The 25,143-nt window shown below is 41.4% G+C and overlaps 1 protein-coding gene across 8 annotated transcripts in view; it reads right to left on the bottom strand.

Moving 5' to 3' along the window:
* The window catches only part of GCNA (germ cell nuclear acidic peptidase), a 46,312-nt gene that overhangs the window by 10,041 nt on the left and 11,128 nt on the right, over positions 1-25,143 (bottom strand). For all 8 annotated transcript variants that reach the window (XM_056809510.1, XM_056809513.1, XM_056809506.1 and 5 more), the window contains exons 2-6: positions 16,520-16,580; positions 10,422-10,471; positions 9,964-10,042; positions 9,132-9,199; positions 2,001-2,130 (exon numbers count right to left, since the gene is read on the bottom strand). In XM_056809510.1, the coding sequence (XP_056665488.1) occupies positions 2,001-2,130; positions 9,132-9,199; positions 9,964-10,042; positions 10,422-10,471; positions 16,520-16,580 (388 nt within the window). The remainder of the gene's footprint in view (positions 1-2,000; positions 2,131-9,131; positions 9,200-9,963; positions 10,043-10,421; positions 10,472-16,519; positions 16,581-25,143) is intronic.

The following is a 25,143-nucleotide window of genomic DNA, read 5'->3' as shown; positions in this document are numbered from 1 at the left end:
AGGCTATCTCCCCAGTGCTTAGCCCAGTGCCTGGCACATAGGAGGGATATATCTCCCAATTATATTTTTTCTTAAACTCTTTACTTTCCGTCTTAGTATCAGTTCTAGATAGAAGAGAGGCAAGAGTTAGGCAATCGGGGTTCAGTGATTTGACCAGTCACACAGCTAGGAAGTAGCTGATTTGAACCCAGGTCCTCCAGACTTCGGGCCAGGCACTGTGCTACTAGCTACCCCACCCAATTACATTGTAACCTCGCCCCCTCGGAGTAGCAGAAGGTGTCTTTGACAAAGCCCGTTAGGAGGAAGAAGAGGGCCCAGGACACTTTTGGTTGGTCGACATGACCTGAACGAAGATTCAGTAACCGATACTGAGGAGAAGGATCCAAGAGAACAGGGGGACTGGCAGGGCCCAAGACTATGAAGAGGTCAAGATGAGGACTGGACAAAAAGCCATTAGATTTGGTCACCTTTTCTGAAGCCTCTCTGGACACCAGTGGGTGGTCCAAATCCAGAGCTGAGGCAGGGTGCTGGGAAGACCCTGGAGTGAAGACTAGGCCAGAGAGAGGTGGCCAGGATCCAGAACGGAGGCGGGCCACTAGGACTGCCCTGTCTCAAAAGCAGGCACTGAAGGCAGATGTGCTAGATTCAAGGCTGACAAGAGCCTCACTGGGAAGACCCTGGAGGAAAGACAGAGGCCTGGCACACGGCCCTGGAGTCCTGGACACGGAAGCCCCCTTGTGAACAGAAGCAGTCTTCAGGGACAGTGGCATCTGTATACCTAGCAACTCCCCTCCAAGACACCCTGAAATATCCAAGTTCCACGCCATTTCCAGAGCATTTTTAAAACCAGCCACTGACTAAAAGCTTCAAACCCAACGTGGCTTACAGAGGTGACAAGAGCACAGAGGTGAAGAGTCCCAGCAATGTTTTCATTGGCTCTCAAAGGTGAGAGGGAGCTAGAGTTAACAATTTAAGGAGTTCATGATGGAAAGGAAATAGGAGTATCCAGACCAAGAATTGACCCCATTCCTCAAGACCTCCCCTTAAATGACAAAGCCTCCTCCATGATGCCTTCCCTGACTTCAGACCACAGGTTTTTTTCTTCTAGTTCTTCTTCTCTACCGTGTGGTACCAGTCACTTCCACAGACCCAGGAGCCAGAAGGTCCCTCATCTGGTCTACTCGAATACACATCTCTAACACCCATGTTATCTGGACACTCACTCATACACTCGGTTGGGTATGTCTCTGTCCCTCTGTTAGCTTGAAGCTTGGCCCAGAGAAGGTGTTTAATTACTCAATAAAGCCACCATAGTAAATAACAAATCTTCATGGGGACAAACTGAAAAGACTCCTAGAAAAGGATGAACAACCCCAATTATAGGGTAAGGGACTCAGGGGAGCAAAAACTTGCGATTCTATTAGAAAGCTACTAACTGCAAACTCTACCTGCAGTGTGGGAAGTACCAAGCATGGGCAAAAAGCCCAAGAGGGGGCTTTTGACATAAACCTCTCCTGTGACGCGACAAAGGATTTTTTGCCCCAAACTCAAGTTTTGGAAAATGATTTGAAATACTCCTGCAAAAGCGGGCAAAACATGATAGCAAGAATCCCAGGGACATATGCAAATCAGGCCTTGAAGCACTCAATTCTTTCCTCCCAAACACACTATGGGTCCACATCAGAGGCAGTAACTAGAAACCACTGTCAAGATCACAATTTCAACAGGGATGACACTGTGCATGACAGGAAGCCCACAGACTGACAAAGGATGCAGTGAAGCTGGCTTCCCCCAGAGCACAGCTTTGGGTGTGGGTCAAATGTTTACTGGAGTCTCCTGCCCCAAGTCCCTGATCTGGCACCTGCCACTACCACTCATTTTGGACTTCTGGTCGATGGTAGAGACCTTGCCTCATATCTCCTCTTTCCTATCTCCCATAACACGAAGCCTACACAGAGCTGAGTACACACCAAGGACTTTGGCTTTGATTGATCACATACCTTCTACGGCTTTTCGGAGCATCTGGGGTACTTGCTGATGTGCTTGGGGGAGCTGACATGGTGGGCACTAGCCCCGAAGTGCCTGAAAAGCCAGGTGTGGCAGCCCCTGAATCCTTGGTGGGTTTCTTCTCTAAAAGTACAAACAAGAGGCACTAGGAAAACTACCACGTATAAAGGAAAACTGAATGGAGTCAAGTTATAGAACAGCACCCAAGAAGAACACTTAAGTTCAACCTGGAAGCATCCATACCTAAACCTAGTGGGCAACAAAATTTGCATCAAAAACATATTCAGGGATATAAAGGAACTCAAAAGCTATTTACTCGAACACCTCCCTCTTCCCCCATTTTAGAAATGAAGAACTAAGGTCCAGGGAAGGGAAGGGACTTGATCCTCAAAGAACAAGGTGAGTAGAGGGGGTAGGAAGCGACTTCCTGTCCCCAGCCACACACACCACATATTGCTCAGGGTAAGCCCAAATTCAAACACATCTGCACTCCAAAAGGCAGGTAATATGAACTAAGAATGGGAATTAACACACCAGTCTGCCATTTCCCTAAAAAGTAAACTTTTTGTTTCTGATCCTGCCAGTGTGGGAAAATAATCCTGTCATCCAGGAATGACTGTCAATGGAATGCACTAGCTACGGGCCAGGCATACTGCTAAGTCTCAAGGGTAAAAAAAGCACAGAACTCCGGCATGTAGAACCAGAATCTGCTTACAGAACACAGCAATATACACAGCATGTCAGTACATCAAGCACTGGACTAGGAAACAGGAAGACTCAATTTCAAATCCTGCCCTCAATACATATCTGAGTGGTCTTAGGCAAGTAATTCAACCATTATGAAACTTAGTTTACTTTATCTTTGACATGGGAATGGGAATAAGAGTACCTGCTTTCCAAAGTTGTTGTGAGGATCAAATAATCTAATACCTGTAAACCTTTGAGCACCATAGAAATACTAACTCTTCTTACAGTCAATAACTAGTATTATAGGGAGCAGCTAGGTAGCTAAGTGGGTTGAGAGCCAGCCCTAGAGCCGGAGGTCCAAGGTTCAAATCTGGCCTCAGGCACTTCCCAGCTGCATGACCCTGGGCAAGTTACTTCACCCCCATTACCTAGCCCTTACTGCTCTACTCCCATGGAACCAATACACAGCATTGATTCTAACACGGAAGGCAAGGGTTTAAAAAAAAAAGTAACTACTATTATAGATATGGTAGATGTGGCAAATCTGGACAGCTAAGAGACCCAGAGGCAACTCAACATTGGCAGGTCCCCCAACTGCTTTCCAAAGGTCCTGCTACCTTTCAGGATCTTTCTAATCAAACAGTATTTTTGAAATGTCTCTCATTTCTTGTAGCCATCTAAAACTGGCTTCTTCTTTCTAGGTTTATTCTGCTTAAAATCCTTCTGTAGGTCTTTTAACTTTTCTGGGATCTTTCCTAGACCCTATGGTAACTAAATGGAACATTTAGAGTTGACAAACTATCCCTAAAAAAGAGCAAGCATAGGAAATCATGGGTTAAGAGTCATGGCCTTAGAGCCCTCTATGCGATCTAAATGATCAACTGGGAAACTACATTCAAGAAGATGCATTTAACAGTCCATAACTATATGTCAGTTAACTGAGACGTACCAAATCTCACCATTCTCTCTTGCTATCAGAGTCAAACATGACCTTCAAAACCAAAATCCCAGCCCCTTATGTCCATAGCTCAACAGAAGAAGAGCTTGGACACCAGGGAATGGTAAGCTCCCAATATCAGCTCCCAGCTATGGGTAATCTCCTAGTGACTGTTGGCTAAAATTTGAATTGAGGGGAAAGCCAAAAATTACATCTTGGCACTATGGCTAAAGGAAAGTCTTTTAACCCTTGAAGGAGTGGAGAGAAATTTGAAATAGATGCTGAGAAAGCAATTTGAAACAACAGCTCTTCAGCAAACCCAAATGGAATAAAGCACATTCCATTACTTCAGTGGTTGCAGCTTCAAAAAAAAAAAGAGAGAAAAGAATCTTTCCCCCAGTTTGCAGCCTACCAAATCATTCAGAGCCACACTGGACTGCAATCCACAGAACAGGATCAGGAGATTTGGTTTTGTGGACAGGGGCTGCTGTCAGTGAAATGCTGCCCACATGTCATCTGCCACTGCGATCCTCCAAGTGCAGTTATTCTCCAGCAGCAAGGTTTGAAAAAAAGACTTTCTAAAAGTATCAATATACAATTCAAGAGAGGTCTAAGACCAGATTTAGTCATCCTGGACAAGAAGAACTGTCCTGCCAATAGTCAGATGTTACCATAGACTTTGAACATAAGACACTCTCGCCAGGGCTGGCAAGATGAGAAATATTAGCTCATCTGTCAGCATCTGGCTCAGGAAGACTACAGAGAACATTCTACTGCAACATGTCCATAGTGGCAGCCCTAAGAGGATGGGATCCAGTTAATGACACTGTTATCTAAATTAAAAATCATTCCATGGTAGGCTAGTCTGATGAAGAAGTTGAGGGGGTACAGGACTCCATCAGATGAAGCAAGGACATATATAGCATTGAACCAATACCAGGAATTAGGTAGTACTCAGAATGAAACCCTTCAAAAAAAACATAGTGAGAAGCATTTGTGTCTCTTTATTCATTTATAAGCAGTGTGCAATCAAGTTTCTGATTTCGTTTTATGTTGCACCTTTGGGTAATATCAGGTATTTAAATTGGGGAACTGAAAAGGCCATCTGGTGGGGAAGTAACTACAGAAATACCTAGTATTTAGTCATAAAAGACTTTAAAAAATTAGCTCATCTGCCCTTGGTGGAAGACTCATGAGCTGCACCAAGAAATGTCTATGAAGCTCAAGATTTAGGTCACTGTCAGTTAGCTGCTAATGTTGAAAATGGTCCACCTTTTTGCCAAAACACAGGGCTAATGGCTCAAAAGGAAACATGTATCAGACACTGGAATATGCCAGATGATTACACCATTAAAAATGGAAAAGGAAGGAAGAAAGAAACTTGAAAAGAATGATTCAGGGTGAAGTGAGTAGAAGAACCAGGAGAACAATTTATTCAATTCAAAGCAAAGAAGTAAGCAACCAGGATTCCAGAGGACTCTCAGTCCCAGGGTACAGAATGAGACATATATTTGTGGGCATGGAACATGGACACTCCCACCTTGAACATGCCCAAGGGTTTTTCTTTCTCCCCCCTTCCCCTCCACCCCCCATGTGGGTAGGCGGGTGGGAAGGAGAAGAAAGCTAGAGACAGGGCTAATGTGACCTGAAGGAAGGGAAAGAAAAAGTCACTGAAGTATTTTTTTGGGAATGCAGAGAAGAGAATGGGAAAAAGGTCAAAAGGAAACAATGAGAACAACTGATTATTACACAAGTTAAAGCTGTTAAAAGATTTAAAAGGAAAAGCAAATGGTATCATTGAGATTTGCAGTTTCATGTACAAATCTCTCCGTTCTTTGTACATGGAAATGTTTGTTTTATTTGGAGATTAAGTTCTTAATTTTTAAAAAAATGAAATTTGGAAACAAAAAAGAGACCTTTGCTGTTATGAGAAACTTGACTTCAGCAATTCGGCTCCTCCACCTCCTCAGCAGTTCAGGGCCCGTCTGTATTGTCTGTCCCAACAAAGGCCAAGGGAAAAGTTCTTGACCAACCGAGACAGAAAGGATCACAGAAGAGAAAATGGTCAATTTTGGTTATACAAAACAATCAAGATTTGCACAAACAAAACCAATGCATTTTAAATGAAAAATTAATTGAGGAAAAAAAATTCTTGCAGGAAATTTCTCTGATAAAGGTCTCCTATTCAAGATATGGAAGAAATGCATTCAAATTTCTAAGAACAGCCATTACACAATAGATGGTTAAAGGATATGATCTAGCAAGTCTCAAAGGAAGTGTAAAAGGGAAGTCTTTGTTCTCTGAGTTTATACTTGTGAAAGGGAATCCTTTATTCCCTTTGTCTATTTTCAGTTAACACTTTGGTTAAAAATAACTTAAGTACCCCTCTATTTAGTACCTACTAGATTGTGAAGACAAGATTAACTCTCCTTTGTCTACTTTTGAATTGAATCAACAAAAGCTGAACACCCTACTTAGTACTAGGTGGAGGACCTCTCCACCCTTTCAACTCAGTCAGGAAATGAAAATGCACACCTCAGTCATCCAGGAATCTGTGAACTCTTTTTGATGAGTATTCACCTCTTCAGAAGATGAGAAGTGGTTCCCACAAATGCTGCCACCTGGGCAGTGATGGGCAATTTGGAAGCTGTGATTGGCCCTTGTGAAAAGGGGAAGGGACAAGAAGCCACTATAAAAGGCCCTGAATTTCTGGGGCTAAAGAAGTGGACACCAAGAAGGAAGTTGGCTTCAAGAAGGAAGTTGGCTTCAAGAAGGAGTTGGGCTTCAAGAAGCAAGTCAGCTTCAAGGAAGTCAGCTTCAAGAAGAAGGTCTGCTCAAGGAAGAAAGTCGGCTTTCGGAGTCACCTTCAGTTCGAGTCATCATCTTGACCTGCCTCCTCGAGGGAACTCGGGTGAGTGGATAGCTGGCTCTCCCTTCCTGTCTTCTGGAAAGAGTTTAATTTGGGTTGAAGGTTAACAAGTCCTGGCTGAGTAGAGCAGAGGAGCAACATTTAGTTAGATAGGCTAATATATCTTCTCTACCCTTTTGTATTTCTCTGATTTTATTCTTCCCACCTCTTTTGTAAATAAAAGCTATTAAAGTCATTTCTACTTTGAGTAATAATACTTGGCAACCACCATTATTGTTTATAATCTTCATATATTTTAGTCAAACCATTAAATTTAATCCCTACAAAAGATATCCCCAAACTATCAACAAATAGGAACCACAGGACAAAAATGCTTCTGATCACAAATGATCAGAAAAAAACAATAATCCAAACAACACTAAAGTTTCTACGTCACACCTATTAGATTGGAAAGATGTCAAAAAATGGAAAAATAACAAATACTGAAGGAGCGATCAGAAAACAGGGGCACCCAGGTACAGTTGCTGTGAATTGGTGTGGTTATTGTTGAAAGCAACTTAGAACTATTCTCCAAATGTCACTAAACTGGGCAATATTATTAGGTCTAGATCTCAAAGAGATTATGGAAAGAGGAGATGGCCCTATAAATACAAAAATATCTATAGCAGCTCGTTCTCTTACAGCAAAGAACTGGAAACTGAGGAAGGGCCTAGGAATTAAAGAATGTCAAGTGACGAAGTTAAAAACTGTACCATAAGAAATGGCAAAGGAGTTTCTGAGAAACCAATGGAGGGTGAAGGAAAACAAATGACATAACAATGACAACATTTTAAACACAAACAGCTATGAAAGACTTAAGAACTCTGATCAGTATAGTGTGGACCAAGCACGATTCCAGAGGCACTGCCCATTCCTGCCAGAGAGAGAAATGTATATACAGAGACAGTTAATATAGAAGTATGTTTGGCTTGGCTAGGCCCATTTGGCATTTGGTATAAGAGCTTTGGGGATTTCTTTTTTTTTTCCCTCCGTTCCCAATTTGGGCAGGTAGTGGCATGGGAAGTGGGAGTGAAGGACTAGAGAAAAAGGGTGGGGGGGGGGGGGGGGGGGGAGTCAGAAAAATTGAAGCATTTTTTAAAAATAAGCACAGAAGAGGGGGCAGTTGAGTGGCTCAGTGGCTTGAGAGCCAAGCTCAGAGACGGGAGGTCCTGGGTTCAAATTTGGCCTCAGACCCTTCCTACTAGCTGTATGACCCTGGGCAAGTCACTTAATCCCCACTGCCTAGCCCTTACCATTCTTGCCTTGGAACCAATACACAGTATTGATTCTAAGATGGAAGGTATGGGTTAAAAAAAAAAAAGCATAGAAGAGAAGGAAATCTCAAAAGAATGAAATCTAGATAGGACACATGAAAGTTACACGTTAAATGTATTTGATAGTTAAAAAGGAAAATCAAATCTACAGTTTCATGTATAGGGCATTTTATTTTTCAGTTCTGTGGATGAAATAATTTTCTCTGGAGTTTAAGTCTTCAGAATTTTTAAAAAACAAAATTCTAAAATCTTAAAGAAGCAATGAAAAATAATCATTTGGGGCCTTTTATTTTTAAATATTTTCCCATGTTTCCATAATTCATTTCCTTTCCCTCCCCTCTTCTGCCTCTCAGAGCCAACAAGCACTTTCCACTGGGTTGTACAAATATTATCACTTGATATCTATTTCCATATTATTCATGTTTGCTATAGTGATAAAAGAATCATCTGGAAATAAAAATAAATTTAAAACAATAAAGCCAAGGGAAAAAAGGAAAATTTTCTCCTTCTAACCTGGTAAATATACTTTTTAAAAAACTCTTACCTTCTATCTTGGAATTAATACTAAGTATCAGTTCCAAGGCAGAAGAGTGGTAAGGGCTAGGCAATGAGGGTTAAGTCATTTGCCCAGGGACACAGAGGTAGGAAGTTTCTAAAGCCAGATTTGAAGCCAGGACCTCCTATCTCTAGGCCTGGCCCTCAATCCACTGAGTTGCCTGGCTGTGCCTGCAGATATACTTTTTAAAACCCTACCATCAAGCATTTTCATGCAGTACAATATGATTATGAGAGAGGAAGGAATAAGCATTTATTAAAAGCCTGTGTGCCAGGTGCGAAATGCTAAGCATTTTACAAATATTGTCTCATCTGATCCTCACAACAACACTAGGAGGGAGGTGTTAACTGTCATCTCCATTTTACAGTTGAGGAAACTTGAGGCACAGTTAACAAATATTTGCGGCTGGTTTTGAACTAGGGGATCATTGACTTCAGGCCTATCAGTCTGTGCTCGGTGGCACCCCCAGATGCCTCATGAATAACAAACATTTAAGCATCTGTGTGCCAGGCATTATGAATACAATGACACAACCAATATCATCTTTGCCTTCACAGAACTTACATCCTATTTATAGATGGGGCAGAATACAATATGTACACAGTGGTGTAATGAAGGGGGCAGAGGATTATAGTGAAGCCCTGGCACTCTACCACAGGATGCTTCTAGAAGGCTTTAAGTATCTGAAGAAAGACCTTAGCCTGTACTGGCTCTGCTCTAAGTCAAGGAGAGTGTCTTAAGGAGGATGTAGAGACCACTTACTTTTGGGATTCACCTGGGGTCTCTTTCTTTTCACTGTCACACCACTGGAGGTTGTAGCTTTATCATAGCTGAAAGGCAATATGGGAAATTGGTAAGGGAAAGAAGGGAGGACAAGTTTCAGGACTGTATTGAAGCATTTCTGCACCCAGTACAAATGTAAATGCAACTTTCTTTTAACCTTATTCTCCAGAAGAGTAGTAATACTGGTAATAAGCTACTCAGTCAGATCTGGCTGCAACACAGGAAACACACTTACAGAATCTGGAAAAGGGCAACCAGGCCTAGAAAGAGACCTCAAGATTATGCCATAGAAATATCGGCCGAGAGAGCCATGGATGTTTGGTTTGGAGATGTGAGACATTGTGAGACACATCTTGAAATTTATTAAGGTCTGTCACAGGGAGAGGCAGATAAAGGCCTGGGGGAAGGAAAAATGCTCTCACAAAGATAACTAGCCAAAAAGCAAGATCCCAATGCCTCAGGAGGGTATTTTCTGGGTAGATTAGACTGTGGATTCATTTCAGGTATGGGTTGGCCAAGGTGGCAGGTGAAGGCCCTCCCAACTCTCACACTACCCTCTGCCCTTAAGGTCTGTATGTAAAATCTTCTTAGAATCATGCAAGGTTAGAACTGGAAGGGACTTGGGAGATCAGCTAGCCCAGTTTGCTCATTTTACACAAGGAAACCAAGTACCAGAGAGGGGAAATGATCTGCCTGAAGTCCTAAGTTAATGAACATCTCAGATGGGAGTCAAAGCTATTGTTTCCAGACTCCAAACCCACTACATCCCACTGCCCATGTGAAGAGCCCTTTCAATAAATCTCATACTCACTGTTTTTCTCTTTTTTTCTCTCTTTTTTTCTCTGAAGATGAATTTGTTTGTAGCTTTGGAATTTTGCCACGGGACAGCACTAATCATAAAGAAAGATTAAGCATTAGAAAGTGGGTTACATGGCCACGCAAAAATCCCCAAGTCCCAACAACCAAAGGACCTTGGTAGCAAGAAAAGCCACGTATATCCAGGCCTGATTTAGAGCCCTGATGGAAAACACGAGGAAAGAAAGCTAAGAAGAATACCCAGGAGAAAGAAGTAAAGCAGCAAAGAAAGAACAAGAAAGGAATGGACTTCTGAATGCCTCATTTCTAACAATCTGAGTGAGCAATGAACCTCAGAAGATTTTATTAACAAAGTAGTGGCCGCTTCATGCCACTCCAGCTCAGCATCTAGAAGCATCTCTTCCAAACTTTCCTTTGAAATCAAAATTATAGTGTGGAATAGGCTCTACTTACTCAATTCAAACTCTTCATCTTCACTGCTAGAATCCAAAACGATGACAGGACTGCAAAGAAAAAAAGGCAGGCATTAAAACAAGCATTACCTAACTACCCACTGACATCATGTGCATTTGCACGAATCATCAGCATCACTGTTCTGTGCCCAGAAAAAAAAACAAAAAAAACCCCTGCAATAAGCCTTCAGCATCTGGTTAGGACCATACAGAGGAGTCTGAATGAATTGAGAAGTAAATAGCCCAATTAGGCTTCCCACACAGAATCTTCTTAACGATTTGTAAGGAGAAATTCTGGTATTCCATTAAGTGTTTCATGATTGGTTTTATAATTTGAAAAAATGTCTGGGTTAGAGATTTCAATCTGAGTACTGAGAAAGGACTCACAAACGGAGAGGTTGGATGTTGTCAATGACACAGATACTTGGGAAACCCAAAAGAACAGACACCAAGAAGCCAAGCTTCTCGTGAGTAGTTTGTGACACATGAAATAGTCCAGTTGACAGCAAGGTAACAAAGAGTATCGAAGTATTGCGGAGAAGGAATGGAGATATCTGGAACTGGAAGATGCTCAAATCAAATGAAGATTATCTGGGCCATGGGCATACTTATAGGAAGCAGAGGAAGAGTCAGTGCATAGTGAGAAATTACAGATTAGAGAAAGAGTAGGGATGACTGAGGGCACAATCTGTCAAAACAGATTGAAGGGGATGGATTCAAGGAAGCATAGAAGGGTATGCCTTGGCAAGAATAAGGTCCACTTCATCACATGAGACAGAAGTGAAGATAATGGAGAAAGATAACCATTTGAGTTTTTTGAGGCAAGGGAAAGGAAAGAAGAGAAAACTCAGCAAATGGCCATAATTTTTAAATATGTGGTGAATTGTTCAAGCTTGAGAGTGGGAACAAGGGATCCATGTGGCAGATTTGGAAAGAGGCAAGGTTTAGAACAGCATCAAATCTATCATGGAGGTGTAAAAGGATTGCCCTTCCAGAGATGGTTATATAACATAAATTTGTTATGGACTCAAGTCAACCAAGTTTTGTGATTTTCTCCAGCTCTGTTAATCAGCATGTCAATAGGGGGTGTAATCCAAGGCTGGGGTATCAGTGGAGGAACATTATTAGACAATTCAAGGGCCTCCCTGGAGAGCCAAACTTGAAGCAGGTAGTGATATGTGCTGTGAAGCCTTGGAGGCTCTACTAACTAACAGTGATCACAAGCAAAGTTATGGCCTGGAGGAGTTGAGGCAGGAAGCAGACGGTCATGGTGGCTTTGGGAGGGTAGGAATGACCTCTGGGGCAGTAGAGAAAGCAGAAGCCAGGAGGATGAGTGCCCAGATCTAGATCTGAAGCTACACTCTAGCTTCCTAGGGCCAGAAATTGTGCTACCGTATGTTTTATCTTATGAGTATGCCACTTCTATTCACCACACAGCAGCTGAATGTCCATCTAAGTAGCATCCATTTAACTGAATATATACAGTTCAATAAAGTAATTTTCTTCTGCAGTGTAAGATATTCTTTCATTGTGGAAGTATACTATAGACCACAGGTTTTTAACACATGGCCCAAAACACTCCCAAAGTGTGGTCCAAACCAGATTTAAATGTAATTAGGAAATATTTCACAAAATAAATAAAAATACAATAAAACATAGATGATATTAACATGTGGTTTTGCAAATCACTGTGTGGCTCACGGGGATTCCTATGTGTGATTTAGTGGCCCTCCTGTCTATTGGTTTGTCACTACTGCAAAGACTACATATTCCAGAACACCTAGCCTGATGGAGGAAACAGATGATTGATTTTGTGATCATGTTAATTCCTTGCTCAAGAGGATTTGGTGAGTATACCCCAAGAGATCAAAGAAATAGAAAAAAGGACCCATAGGTACATAATATTTAAAACAACTACTTTTGTAGGAACCAAGAAACAGACATCAAGGATGTGTCCATCAAATGGGGAACGGTTGAACAAATTATGGTATATGAATGTAATGGAATATTATCAAAAGAAATGATAGAAAGGGCAGTTTCAGTGAAATCTGGAAACACTTGCATGAAGTGATGTGGAGTGAAGTGAGGGGAATCTAGAGAACAATTCATACAATTATAGCAATACAGTAAAAAACAACCAAAACATAAGAAATCTGATCGATGCAGTCAGCAACCATGATACTATCTGACTGACTGAAAGTGGGCTCAGGTTGCACGAAGAATGGAACATATATAACATTCAGACAATCAATGCAGGAATTTGGTTTGCTTAGCAGATTCTGCACAAGAGCTCTGGTTTTCTTTGGTTTCCCCCTTAGTCACTTGTTGCTAAATAGCAGACCAGCTCTTGACTTCAAACTCCCTCCAAAGTCCAAAGAAGTGATGATGAACTACTAACACTAACTCACTTTGTGACCAGAAGGGGGAACTGAGAAGCAGAACCTCTGGGCCATGCTCTGTTTTGGGGGGCAGCTACCCCCCAAAAATGGCATCAATAAAACCTTTTCCTTTTTTTTTTTCATTAAAAGGAAAAATAAGCCTGTTTCATGATAAAAGACTCTAAAGAGAAGACAAATCAAGGATGGGAGGCTATCAATAACCTACCCACAGAACATCAAAGCCAGAAGGGAGCATTCATCTTTTATTCTCTCAATTTACAGAGGAGGAAAAAAAGAGGCATATGGAGATTAAATGATTTGACCAGGGTCACATAGCTAAGAAAGGGGACGGAATCAAGATTAGAATCCAAGCTTTCTGACAAGTTCAGAGAACCTTATATACAAAGTTCCAGACTTAATAAAGGCTTTCTCATTTAGGTAATCAGTCAATGAGCATTTAGCAAGAGCTTACAATGTGCCCTGGCATGCTGTCTCCCCCATTCCGACTACAAGCCCCTCAAGGGCAGGAACTGCCTTTGCCTTTCTTTTATGCTCCCAGTGCTTAGCACATGACTGACAACACTGTAGGTGTTTAATCAACGCTTGTGGACTTTACTTGACAAAACCTAACGTTGGCAGGAACATATATATAACACTGCTGACTGCAATGCAAACTGAGGCAATCCTTCTAGAAAGCAATTTGGAATTAGCAAACAAAAGCCTAAAAAACCTGGTCTATTATCCACTCTCACAATTGAGAATATACCCTAGGGAAGTAATTGTAAAGGAAAAAAATCCATTTGTAAAAAGACATTTATGACTGTGTTGTGGACAGTAGTGAAAAAGTGGGAATAACTTCAAGCACAAGTAGGGGATTGGCCAAACTGCCAAACTGTGGTTGTTTCTTGAAGCATCTAGACATTGGAAATGAAAAATACCAAGAATATACAAAAACATGGAGTGATCAGAAGCAGAATTAGGACACTAAGTACAACTGCAAGAGGAAAGGAGGCCTTGCCTGCCTCTCACCTCCCTCTTCACTTGGCCCATCCCCAAGAATCCTACATGGGGATGTGTGAGGGAGGGGGAAAAAAGTCAGCCCAACGGGTTGCTGCATTTAGAAAATGGATACATGTGTGCCTTGTGGAACACCTGGGGACCTCTCATCTCCAGTTAGGGGAAGGAAAAAAGTCAGCCCACCTATAAAACACAATCCAGTATTTGATAATATTGCACTTACCTCAAGCTTGGTCCCTGGAAAAGCTACCTTGTTTGAGAAACCTTAAGACTGTTCTTCTTGGTCACATTTCATGAGAAATAAAGGTAAACTGAAGCACCAAAAAACCCCAACTACATTTAAACTATGAAACATATATACACACATAAGAAGCAGAAGACATCATACTGTTGATTATTGGAAAGCTGCCATTGTTTTGTGAATTTACTTTGTTGGGTTAAGAAATATATACTTTCTGCTTAAAGCCCACCTAAAAAAACAAATTAGGATCATTATTGCTGTAAGAAGGTTGATTCTGCAACATAAATGAACTTGGGAGGCAGCAAAGATTTGGATTTCTATCTGCTTCAGATCTTTTCTAATTATGTGTCCAACCATGAGTAAGTCATGGAAGTATCCAGGGCCCCAGGTTTCCCAGGGAGCAGAACTGATGAATACCAAGGCCTTGCTCACTTCCATGAGGATCCAATGAAATAAGTGCCAAGCACTGGTAGCTTTGACAATGCTCCGAGAATGAGAGCAATCTTGAGTAGCTTTGTGGCATACACATTCTACTGTTCACCACACACTCACCTTCCCTTACACTTCAGGGTCTTTGTATCTTGGTATTTCCTGGGCCTGGCATATAGTGGGTTCATACTGAATATTTTCTCAATTGAAAGGAGTTAAAAAAGGCACACGGGAAATGATGAAGAAAGGATTCAGATTGTAGAAGGATGGGCAAATGCAGCGATTTCCAAAAAGGGGGGAGAAAAAGGAGGGAGAAGCTATAAACTGTCATTGGACAACTTTAATCCCTCAAAAAATCTCTAAAAGACACTGTTAAAAAAATGAGAAACAAGCTTCTAGAAAAAGAGCCAAACCTATGTCATGCCAGGCCAGGTTAATGTCCCTTTCTGACAGCTGCTAAAGAAAGGATAGTGGAAAGGCTTCAGTGTCAACTACCTGGATTTCAGCAAATCATTTGTCAAGGTCTCTGCTATCCTCTCCAACAAGGGTTAGATTAGGTGGCTTTTAAATTGGTGACATGACTATGTCCAGAGTGCAGTCATTAATGCACTGACATCAAAGTGGAAGGATGTTTCCAGCAGAGTGTCCCAATCATCTACCCTTCACCCTATACTATCAGATATTTTATCAGCGATTTAGGACAAATGGAAAGCTTTCCATTCAAAATGTCCAGTCTACAAACATCAGATGGGGAGGAATGCAAAGAAAGTAGTTCATCTGAAAAAGATAGGGGTGTTTCAGAGATTGAAAGGTCAGCCTTAGACAAGAGGATAAACTGGCCATTGGAAAAGCTGAAATTGAGAGGCAGCTTAAAGAGGGAGACCCTGGTCCCACTGTTCTCTCCCCTGTTGAATGAGACATCTGGAATACTAGGTTCAGGTGTGGCTGTTACTTTTAGGAAAGAGAAGGAGAACTGACTCACCCAAAGTCCTCCAAGGAAGCTCAAAGCAGGCTTCTGAGGCCAGTACTTCATTCTCTACTGCAAAACTGAGCTGAGTACTCTCAATCATTCCAACAGAGATGGGCAAAGGAAAGGCCAGAAAACCCCCAAATTACTAACAATCCCCAACGTGGGCTTTGGATTTTGGATCAATATGCATATTCTGAGGATTCACTTTCAAGTCATAATGGGAAGTCCTGAACACTGTGCAATTTCCCTATTTTGCTCCACCCACAACTTACTATCCCCTGAGAATGGCCTGCTCTCCCAAACTGATTAAAGGTTTGTCCCCCTTTTAGCCCTAAGAGAACTTAGGCAAGCGATTAAGGTTGGCCATCAGGTTTAGGCCCCTAAAATATAAATATCTGGAGTTGAGAATACCAACAAAACGGTCATTAAGCAAATGAAGGAATGACAAACTTGAAAGCAAAGTTAGCAGATGGTTGAGAGAGCTGTCTAACTAACTATTAGCATCAATAACCAATAAAATAATTGTTTCACCAAAAATTCAGGTGAAATGCCTGAATTCACTTTATAATTGAAACCTATGGATTGATTAGACTATTTCCTTCCACTGTGGGGAAGAGAAATGACCCCACTCCAGTGGAGCTGGATGTGGCGTTTAGGGTTGGGGGAGACAGTGCTGTGAAAGAACAGCCTTGACTACTTGCCAATGTAAAGAAAGAACTGGTTCAATTAAGAGGATTCTGAGCTGGGAGGGGACACCAACAATCATCTAGCCCAAGCCTCGTTTTACAGATGAACAAATCCAGCCAAGTAAAGAGACTTCCTCAGAACTGAGTAGGTAACAAAAGGAAAAAAGGCAGGATTCAAAGCCAGGGCCTCTGCTCTTGCCAGGGCTGTCATTCTGAAACTCCCTTATTTCTCCTTTGTTATTAGGGACAAGTCAGGGGTATGCTTTTAGGAGAAATAACTGTTAGACTGGCCCTGACAAGTAGGGCCAGCTTCCATTCAGTCATAGCCAAACCACAGACACAAGCAGAACAGAAAAAAGTTTCCCCAAATCTCCTTACCAGGCATCCTTCTGGTTCTTCTCTCCTTGGCTCTCCTCTTCTATCTCAATAGTGTCCTCCTCTGTAGTAAAAACACAAGACACTCCTTGTTTATATTAGAGCCCGGGGGGGGGGGGGGGGGGGGGGGGAAGAGCCCCAAAGGCTCAGACCAGGGGCAGAGGGTCTCTTAGGTAGGAGCGAGAAATGAAAAGTCCAGACAGATTAGAATCTTTTGGGGTCAGAAGGACTGCAGAACTGATTACTACTGCAGCAAAGCTTATTGAATAGGGGAAGGGTTTATAAAGGAAAAAACCATAGGAATGAAGGAGCGGGGGAAGCATGAGTACATGTGAGGTTCGGCAAATTCATGGTTAAATGGGTACCAAAACATATTCTGTCTCAAGATAGTTTTGCCAGCCATCAGCGCCACTTCCTAAGATATTTAGTCTACTGGGATAGGAGAGAGATTCGCATTCCAATCTTTGTCCTTAGGCCTAGAATATTATTTCCAAAGTTTGGACCTTTGCCCAATTTCTTAGGCCCCAAACTTGGTTAGTTTCTGTCAGTTTAGGTGTGGATGTAAAGGCACAGGGAACAAGGAAGGACAGTACAACCATGGTACAGCTCAGAACACCTTCACGTTGGGGACCTTCCTGTTCCATCACAATCTTTCTCTAAAACCTGGCCGTCATTCATATAAACAGGAACTCCTGGGACCCATTTTGCCCTGGTTGGGTGAAGTGATATCATCTGTTTGAACCCAAGGAAACCTGAGGAAGTGGCTTCCCTCCCTTGACATGTGAGCAGCCTGGAGAAAGTCATTTCACTTGTGCCTGCCTCAGTTTCTTCATCTGTAAAATGGAAATAATAGCACCTCCTTCTCCCAGGGATGCAGAGGACCAAAAGAGAAAATTAAGTAAAAACCGTGCAAGCCCTCAGATGCTGCTGTCATTATTGATGAAACTTTTTCAGCCATGTTTGAATGAAGCCAAGGTTCTTAAAGAGTTTTTCATTCTGAACTTAACACCAAATCAGATAAGAAGAGAAGGAATTCCGTGAACCTGCAGCACTATGGACAACCTGAGATCCCTCCAAAGGTATATCAAATTCAATGTTATTTTCAAAGTTGTCCCACTTGTCTGTCTTCTGGACATTTAAAAAATACTTCAATATCTGTTTTCTTTTTCCCTTTTTGGTAATGCTATCAGCTAGGAGGCACGGTGGATGACGAGGTTCAGATCCCAACTCAGGCCCTTACTGTGTGGCCCTAGGCAAGTCACTGTACCTGTCTGCCTCAGTTTCCTCTACTGTAAAGTAGGGATCACAACAGAACCTACCTCCCAGTGTACGCACACAGTATGTACTTCACAAATATTTGTTCCTCCCCAGGACTATTTCCCAACCCACTCCAATCCAAAAGAAAAACAAAACCTTGTATTAAATATGCATAATCAAGCAAAGGAAACCCCTACTTTGGGAGGGAGGAAGAGAGGGAGAGAGATTCCATCCCCAGTTCTCTAGAATTGAGAACTGTGATTCATTACATTGATCTAAAGAATAATGTACACTGGAGCAGCTAAATGGCACAGTGGATAGAAAGCCAGGCAGAGAGATGGGAGGACCTGGGTTCAAATCTGGCCTCAAACACTTCCTAGCTGTGGGACGCTGGGAAAGTCACTCAACCCCAATTGCCTGGCCTTTGCCCTTCTGTCTTAAGAGTTGTCACCAAGATAGATAGTACAGGCTTAAAAATAAAAGAAGAGACCTTGGGCAAGTCACTTGACCCCCATTGCCTAGTCCTTACCACTCTTCTGCCTTGGAGCCAATACACAGAACTGACTCCAAGAAGGAAGGTAAGGGCTTTATGAATGAATGAATGAATGAATGAATGAATGAATGAATGAATGAATGAAATAAAATAAAATAAAAGAAGACATATGTAAAACCCAGTGGAATTGAGCACTGGCTACGGGAGGGAAAGAACATGAATCACGTAACCATGGAAAATTTCCCCTAATTTAATAAAAGAAAGTGTGCGCTTAAAAATCGTATGACTAGATTCTGGAAATCTTTCAGATGTATGCATTAGAACTTGCACCAGCCTTCAATTTGCTCTGAGCTGGAAAAGCAGAATCAAGTCAAATAGTTCTGAAATTGCACTTGATGCAGGGAAGGTCAAGATGGTGGAGAAGATATAAAGACCCACCTGATGTCTACCAAATTTCTCTAAAAAACTATATTAAAAAGAACAGGGTGAAATAGTTTTCAGCCCCAAACAACTCAGGAGGCCAGAACAAAAGATATATTGCACTGGGGTAATAGTGGCGCACAAGGCAGCATGCCAAGGCAGGCTCTACCACTGCAACCAGCCTTGGAGGCAGCTGAATCAGGAGCAAAGGCTTCTGGAGCTCTCAGCCACAGACAGCAAGGGGAGTCAGACAACTGCTCAGAAAGATATTACGGGGGTCCCTTTGCTGGCTCTGGGTACAAGACTCTTGTCCCATTGCCCATACACGGTCGCAGTCCTGGGTCACGGGCTCAGGGTGAGGAGCACCACCAGAATGCAACAGTATGCACCAGCACATGCAGCCACAGGGGAACAGGGGACCCTGGTCACAGTTCCAAGCTGCAAAAGAGTGCTTGTGGTTACTCACAGACTAGAGTACAAATTGGGAGAGTCTTAAACACATCTCTCCTTACATCACTCCACCTTGGAAGAACTGAAAGCAGAGAGATGCCCAGAGCTAGATCTGAAGGCAGCTGCACAAAGAACCTGAAGCTTGGAACAGTGCTCCCTTCACCTAGAGAGAGAAGAGAAAGGCTAGAAAATGAGCAAACACAAACAAGAGAAAAAGAAACTGAACACAGAAAGGTTTTTGGTGACAGGGAAGACCAAAACACAAAGTCAGATGAAGATAACAGTCAATATTGCTGTATCCAAAGCCTCCAAGAAAAATGTGAATTGCTCTCAAGTCCAAAAAGAATTAATGAAGGAGCTCAAAAAACATTTTTAAAAACCAACTAAGAGAGGTAGAAGATAAATTGGGAAAAGAGATGAGAATGATACAGGAAATTCATGAAAAGAGTCAACAGCTTGGTAAAGGAGGCACAAAAAAAACCTCCTGAAATACCTTAAAAAAAAAAACCACACACACAAACAGAATAAGCCAATCGGTAAAAGCGGCACAAAAATCCAATGAAGCAAGGAATTTCTTAAAAAGCAGAATTGCCCAAGGAAAAAGAGGTACAAAACCTCACTCAAGAAAATCATGGAGACTTCAGGGTAAGCATGGTTGCAGAGTAGAACCGGCTTGCTTCCTCTCCTCAGACCCAACGACACAGACGACCACAAAAGACCCTCCCAAAATAAAAAACAACCATCCTCATAAGAACGGAAAGACCCCACAACAAGGCGAAGCTCTGAAGGTAGGTGGGATTCTGGCACCTCCACAATATAAGGGAACGAAAAGCTGACCCACCCTCCCCTCCCCCACCAAACAGCAGTAGCCAGAGTTAAAGTCAGCACTGGCCAGAATCAACAAGTGAGGGAGGAGCACCCCAGGACTGAACAACGGGCAGCCCCAGGTCTGGGGACCTGAATAAGATCACCAAGGTCCTTCTCCTAAGAGTACTAACACCCAAAACCCCAGCAGGCAGGTTAGGGGAGCACAGATCTCAGGCTCCCAAAACTAATGCGCTGTAATCACCAAGTGCGCACCGCGAAGGGATCCTGAGGTGGGCAAGGGGCACCTACAGGTCTTGGGAGTTAGCTAAGACCACCAAAGACTTTCACCTGAGAGCACTAACTCCCAAAAAGCTGGCAGGCAGGGGAGGACAGTCCTTGGGCCTCCCCAGGAAGACAGCACAGCTGCAGAGAACCTAGAATTAGCCTGAGACTAAAGCCTTGACCAGTAGACCCTTATACTGAGAGCAAGTACTACTCATTCAGATTTCTGACTGGAAAGGGGAGGAAGGAGGAAAAAAACAAACAAAACACAGAGATGGCAAACTGTACCCAAGAACCCCAACACCCGAACACCAAGAAAAGCAAGAAGGGGGTGACTTTGGATACATTTTATGGAGGGAAAACGCAAAAAACAGGAAATAGCAGAAGAGGAAGTGCAAACAAATGCTCCAAAACCTTCCAAAAGAAATGGAAATTGTCCACAAGCTCTTGAAGAATTTAAATTGGAAGTTATCAAAAAGATGGAAGCCTTCTGGCAGGAAAAATGGGAAATAATGCAAAAGGAACTCAGCAATCAGAAGCACGAAAAAACACAACTACAGAAACAGCTTGAAGCATCAAATAGCAGGATAGAACAAACTGAAAAGGAAAACCAGGCTTTAAAGGTCAGAATCAGGTAACTGGAAGACATTGATCTTGCAAAAGACCAAGAATTAATAAAGCAAAGCCAAAAGACTAAGAAATTAGAAGACAACATAAAATATCTCACTGACAAGGTGACAGACCTGGAAAATAGAAGACGGAGAGACAATCTGAGAATAATTGGCCTACCACAAAAGCCAGAAATAGTAATCTCGACATCATAATACCAGATATCATCAAAGAAAACTGCCCAGAGATTCTAGAACAAGGGGGCAATACAGGCATTGAAAGAGTTCACAGAACACCCTCTACACTAAATCCCCAAAAGACAACTCCCAGGAATGTAATTGCAAAATTCCAAAGCTTTCAAGCAAAAGAAAAAATCTTACAAGAAGCCAGAAAAAGACAATTTAGATATAAATGAATGCCAATCAGGGTCACACAAGACCTTGCAATTTCCACTCTGAACGACCGTAAGGCATGGAACATGATTTTCAGAAAGGCAAGAGAGCTAGGTCTTCAACCAAGAATCAGCTATCCATCAAAACTGACTATATACTTCCATAGGAAAGTATGGGCATTCAACAAAATAGAAGATTTCCACATTTTTGTAGAGAAAAGACAAGAGCTCTGTGGAAAGTTCGACATCCAAACACAAAGAGCAAGGAAAACTTGAAAAGGGAAATATGAAGGAAAGGGAAAAGGAGAAAAATGTTATCTTTTTCTTTTATTCAAACTCTCTTCTATAAGGACTACATTTACATCAAATTATATATATATTAATATGTGGGGAAAATGTAATGTGTAACTCTCAAAAATTGTATGCATCATTAGTTAGAAGAATCACGCATAGGGAATGATTGGGGCATTAAGACAATATGGAGGAAAGGGGGGTGAAAATCTGTCTGTAACTCAAAATATCATCCCCATTTTATAGAGGATGAAGCTGAGGCTGAGAGAGGATGAATATCATGTCCAAGAATAGTCTCTGAGGTGGGTTTTGGAACCTGATTGCAGGTTGAGAGATTACTCTAAACCACAATACCTTACTGACCTCAAATGTGACAAGAATCATGGGATCCCAGAGTTAGCACCAAAAGGGATCTCAGAGGTCATCTGGCCTAACCTCCTCATTTTATATAGGAAAAAACTTCCCCAGAAGGAGGGACAGAGGTGGCCAAGTTGAGACTTAAGTCAGATGATGTGAAATCAAGAATGATTTTTCCATACTATTGTGCTAAAAGGAATAACGAACTGGAGGAATTCCATGTGAACTGGAAAGACCTTGAGGAATTAATGCAGAGTGAAAGGAGCAGAACCAGGAGAACATTACACACAGAGCCGGATACACTGTGGCATAATTGAACGTAATAACTTCTATCCTGGCAGTAATGTAACAATCCAGGACAATTCTGAGGGACTTACGCTATCTACATCTAGAAAAAGAACTGTGGGAGCAGAAACGCAGAAGAAAAACAATTGCTTCATCACATGCTTCAATGGGGATATGATTAGGGATGTAGACTCTAAACAACCACCCTTGTGTAAATATTAATAATATGGAAATAGGTCTTGATCAATGGCACATGTAAAACTCAGTGAAATTGTGCATTAGATACAGGAAGGGGTGGGAGAAGGGGAGGTTACAAGAATCATAGCCAAGGAAAAATACTCTAAATTAATTAATTAAATAAATGAACTTTAAAAAAAGGGGGGGGGGTGAAAGAAAGAAAAAGGGAGGGGTCAATCATTGATGGTACTAAGACATACTCTAAGAAATAGAAAAAAACTAAATAGAATAATCTTTCTCACACAAAGATACACATGGGAAGGGGAGGGGAAGGAATTTCCTATAGGGAGGAGAGGAAGAAAGTGCTAATTGGTATTACTTAAACCTTACTCTCAGTGAAATCAACTCTGAGAGCTTAGAACATCTAGATCCATTGGGATCTTGAACTTTATCTTATCCAACAGGGTAAGAGAGAAGGGGAAATTAAGGAGGGGTGGGGGGAGGGAGTATAAAAAGGGAGGGAAGGAGAGGGAGGAGGGGAAGGGAACAAAAAGGGAAGGGCTACAAAGGGAAGCATATCAAGGGAGGGGACTAGGGGGGTCTAATCTAAAGTAAATTACTGGATTAAAAGGTTATAGCTAAAGAAGAAAAGTCAGAATTAGGGGAGAATATGCCAGGGAATCCACACGTGACATTCTTAACTTTGAACGTGAATGGGATGAACTCACCCATAAAACATAGACGAATAGCAGAATGGATTAGAATCCAAAACCCTACCATATGTTGTCTTCAAGAAACACATATGAGGCGGGTTGATACTCACAAGGTTAGAATTAAAGGTTGCAGCAAGACCTATTGGGCCTCAACTGATAGAAAGAAGGCAGGAGTTGCAACCATGATATCTGACAAATGCAAAGCCAAAATAGACCAGATCAAAAGGGATAGGGAAGGTAAATATATTCTGTTAAAATGGAGTATAGACAATGAGGAATTATCACTAATCGACATGTATGCACCAAATGGTATAGCACCCAAATTTCTAATGGAAAAACTAGAAGAATTGAAGGAGGAAATAGACAGTAAAACCATATTAGTAGGAGACTTGAACCAACCAGTATCAAATTTAGATAAATCAAACCAAAAAATAAATAAGAGGTAAAAGAGGTGAATGAAATCTTGGAAAAATTAGAGTTAATAGACATATGGAGAAAAATAAATAGGGACAAAAAGGAATACACCTCAGCACCACATGGCACATTCACACAAAGATAGATCATACACTAGGTCACAGAAACATGGCATACAAATGCAGAAAAGCAGAAATAATAAATGTTACCTTTTCAGATCATAAGGCAATAAAAATAATGATCAGTAAGGGTACACGGAGAGCCAAATCAAAAATTAATTGGAAATTAAATAATATGGTACTCCAAAATCGGTTAGAGAAGAAATCATAGAACAATTAATAATTTCATTGAGGAAAATGGCAATAGTGAGACATCCTTTCAAACCTTATGGGATGCAGCCAAAGCAGTACTCAGAGGAAAATTCATATCCTTGAATGCATATATTAAAAAAATAGGGAGGGCAGAGATCAATGAATTGGAAATGCAAATCGAAAAACTTGAAAGCGAACAAATTAAAAACCCCCAAAAGAAAGCCAAACTGGAGAGATCCTAAAAATTAAGGGAGAAATTAATAAAAATCGAAAGTGATAGAACTATTAAACTAATAAACAAGACTAGGAGCTGGTACTTTGAAAAAACAGACAAAATAGACAAAGTACTGGTCAATCTACTTTAAAAAAGGAAAGAGGAAAGGCAAATTAACAGCATCAAAGATGACAAGGGGGACCTCACCTCCAATGAAGAGGAAATTAAGGCAATCATTAAAAACTACTTCGCCCAACTATATGGCAATAAATATACCAACCTAGGTGATATGGATGAATATACACAAAAATATAAATTGCCTAGACTAACAGAAAAAGAAATAGAACTCTTAAATAATCCCATATCAGAAAAAGAAATCCAACAGGCCATCAAAGAATTCCCTAAGAAAAAATCCCCAGGGCCTGATGGATTCACAAGTGAATTCTATCAAACATTCACAGAACAGTTAATCCCAATACTAGACAAACTATTTGACATAATAACCAAAGAGGGAGTTCTACCAAATTCCTTTTATGACACAAACATGGTACTGATTCCAAAGCCAGGCAGGTCAAAAACGGAGAAAGAAAACTAAAGACCAATCTCCCTAATGTGAATATAGATGCAAAAATCTTAAATAGGATACTAGCAAAAAGACTTCAGCAAGTGATCAGAAGGGTCATCCACCATGATCAAGTAGGATTTATACCAGGGATGCAGGGCTGGTTCAATATTAGGAAAACCATCCATATAATTGACCATATCAACAAACAAACAGACAAAAATCACATGATTATCTCAATAGATGCAGAAAAAGCCTTTGATAAAATACAACACCCATTCCTATTAAAAACACTAGAAAGCATAAGAATAGAAGGGTCGTTCCTAAAAATAATAAACAGTATATATCTAAAACCATCAAATAACATCATCTGCAATGGGGATAAACTAGACACATTCCCAATAAGACCAGGAGTGAAACAAGGATGCCCATTATCACCTCTATTATTTAACATTGTTCTAGAAACACTAGCAGTAGCAATTAGAGAAGAAAAAGAAATTGAAGGCATCAAAATAGGCAAGGAGGAGACCAAGTTATCACTCTTTGCAGATAACATGATGGTCTACTTAAAGAATCCTAGAGATTCAACCAAAA

The sequence above is a fragment of the Monodelphis domestica genome, chromosome X (genome assembly GCF_027887165.1).
Source record: "Monodelphis domestica isolate mMonDom1 chromosome X, mMonDom1.pri, whole genome shotgun sequence".
NCBI lineage: Eukaryota > Metazoa > Chordata > Mammalia > Didelphimorphia > Didelphidae > Monodelphis > Monodelphis domestica.
The sequence above is the reverse complement of the archived record's forward strand: the minus strand, read 5'-3'. Positions and strand labels throughout refer to the sequence as shown.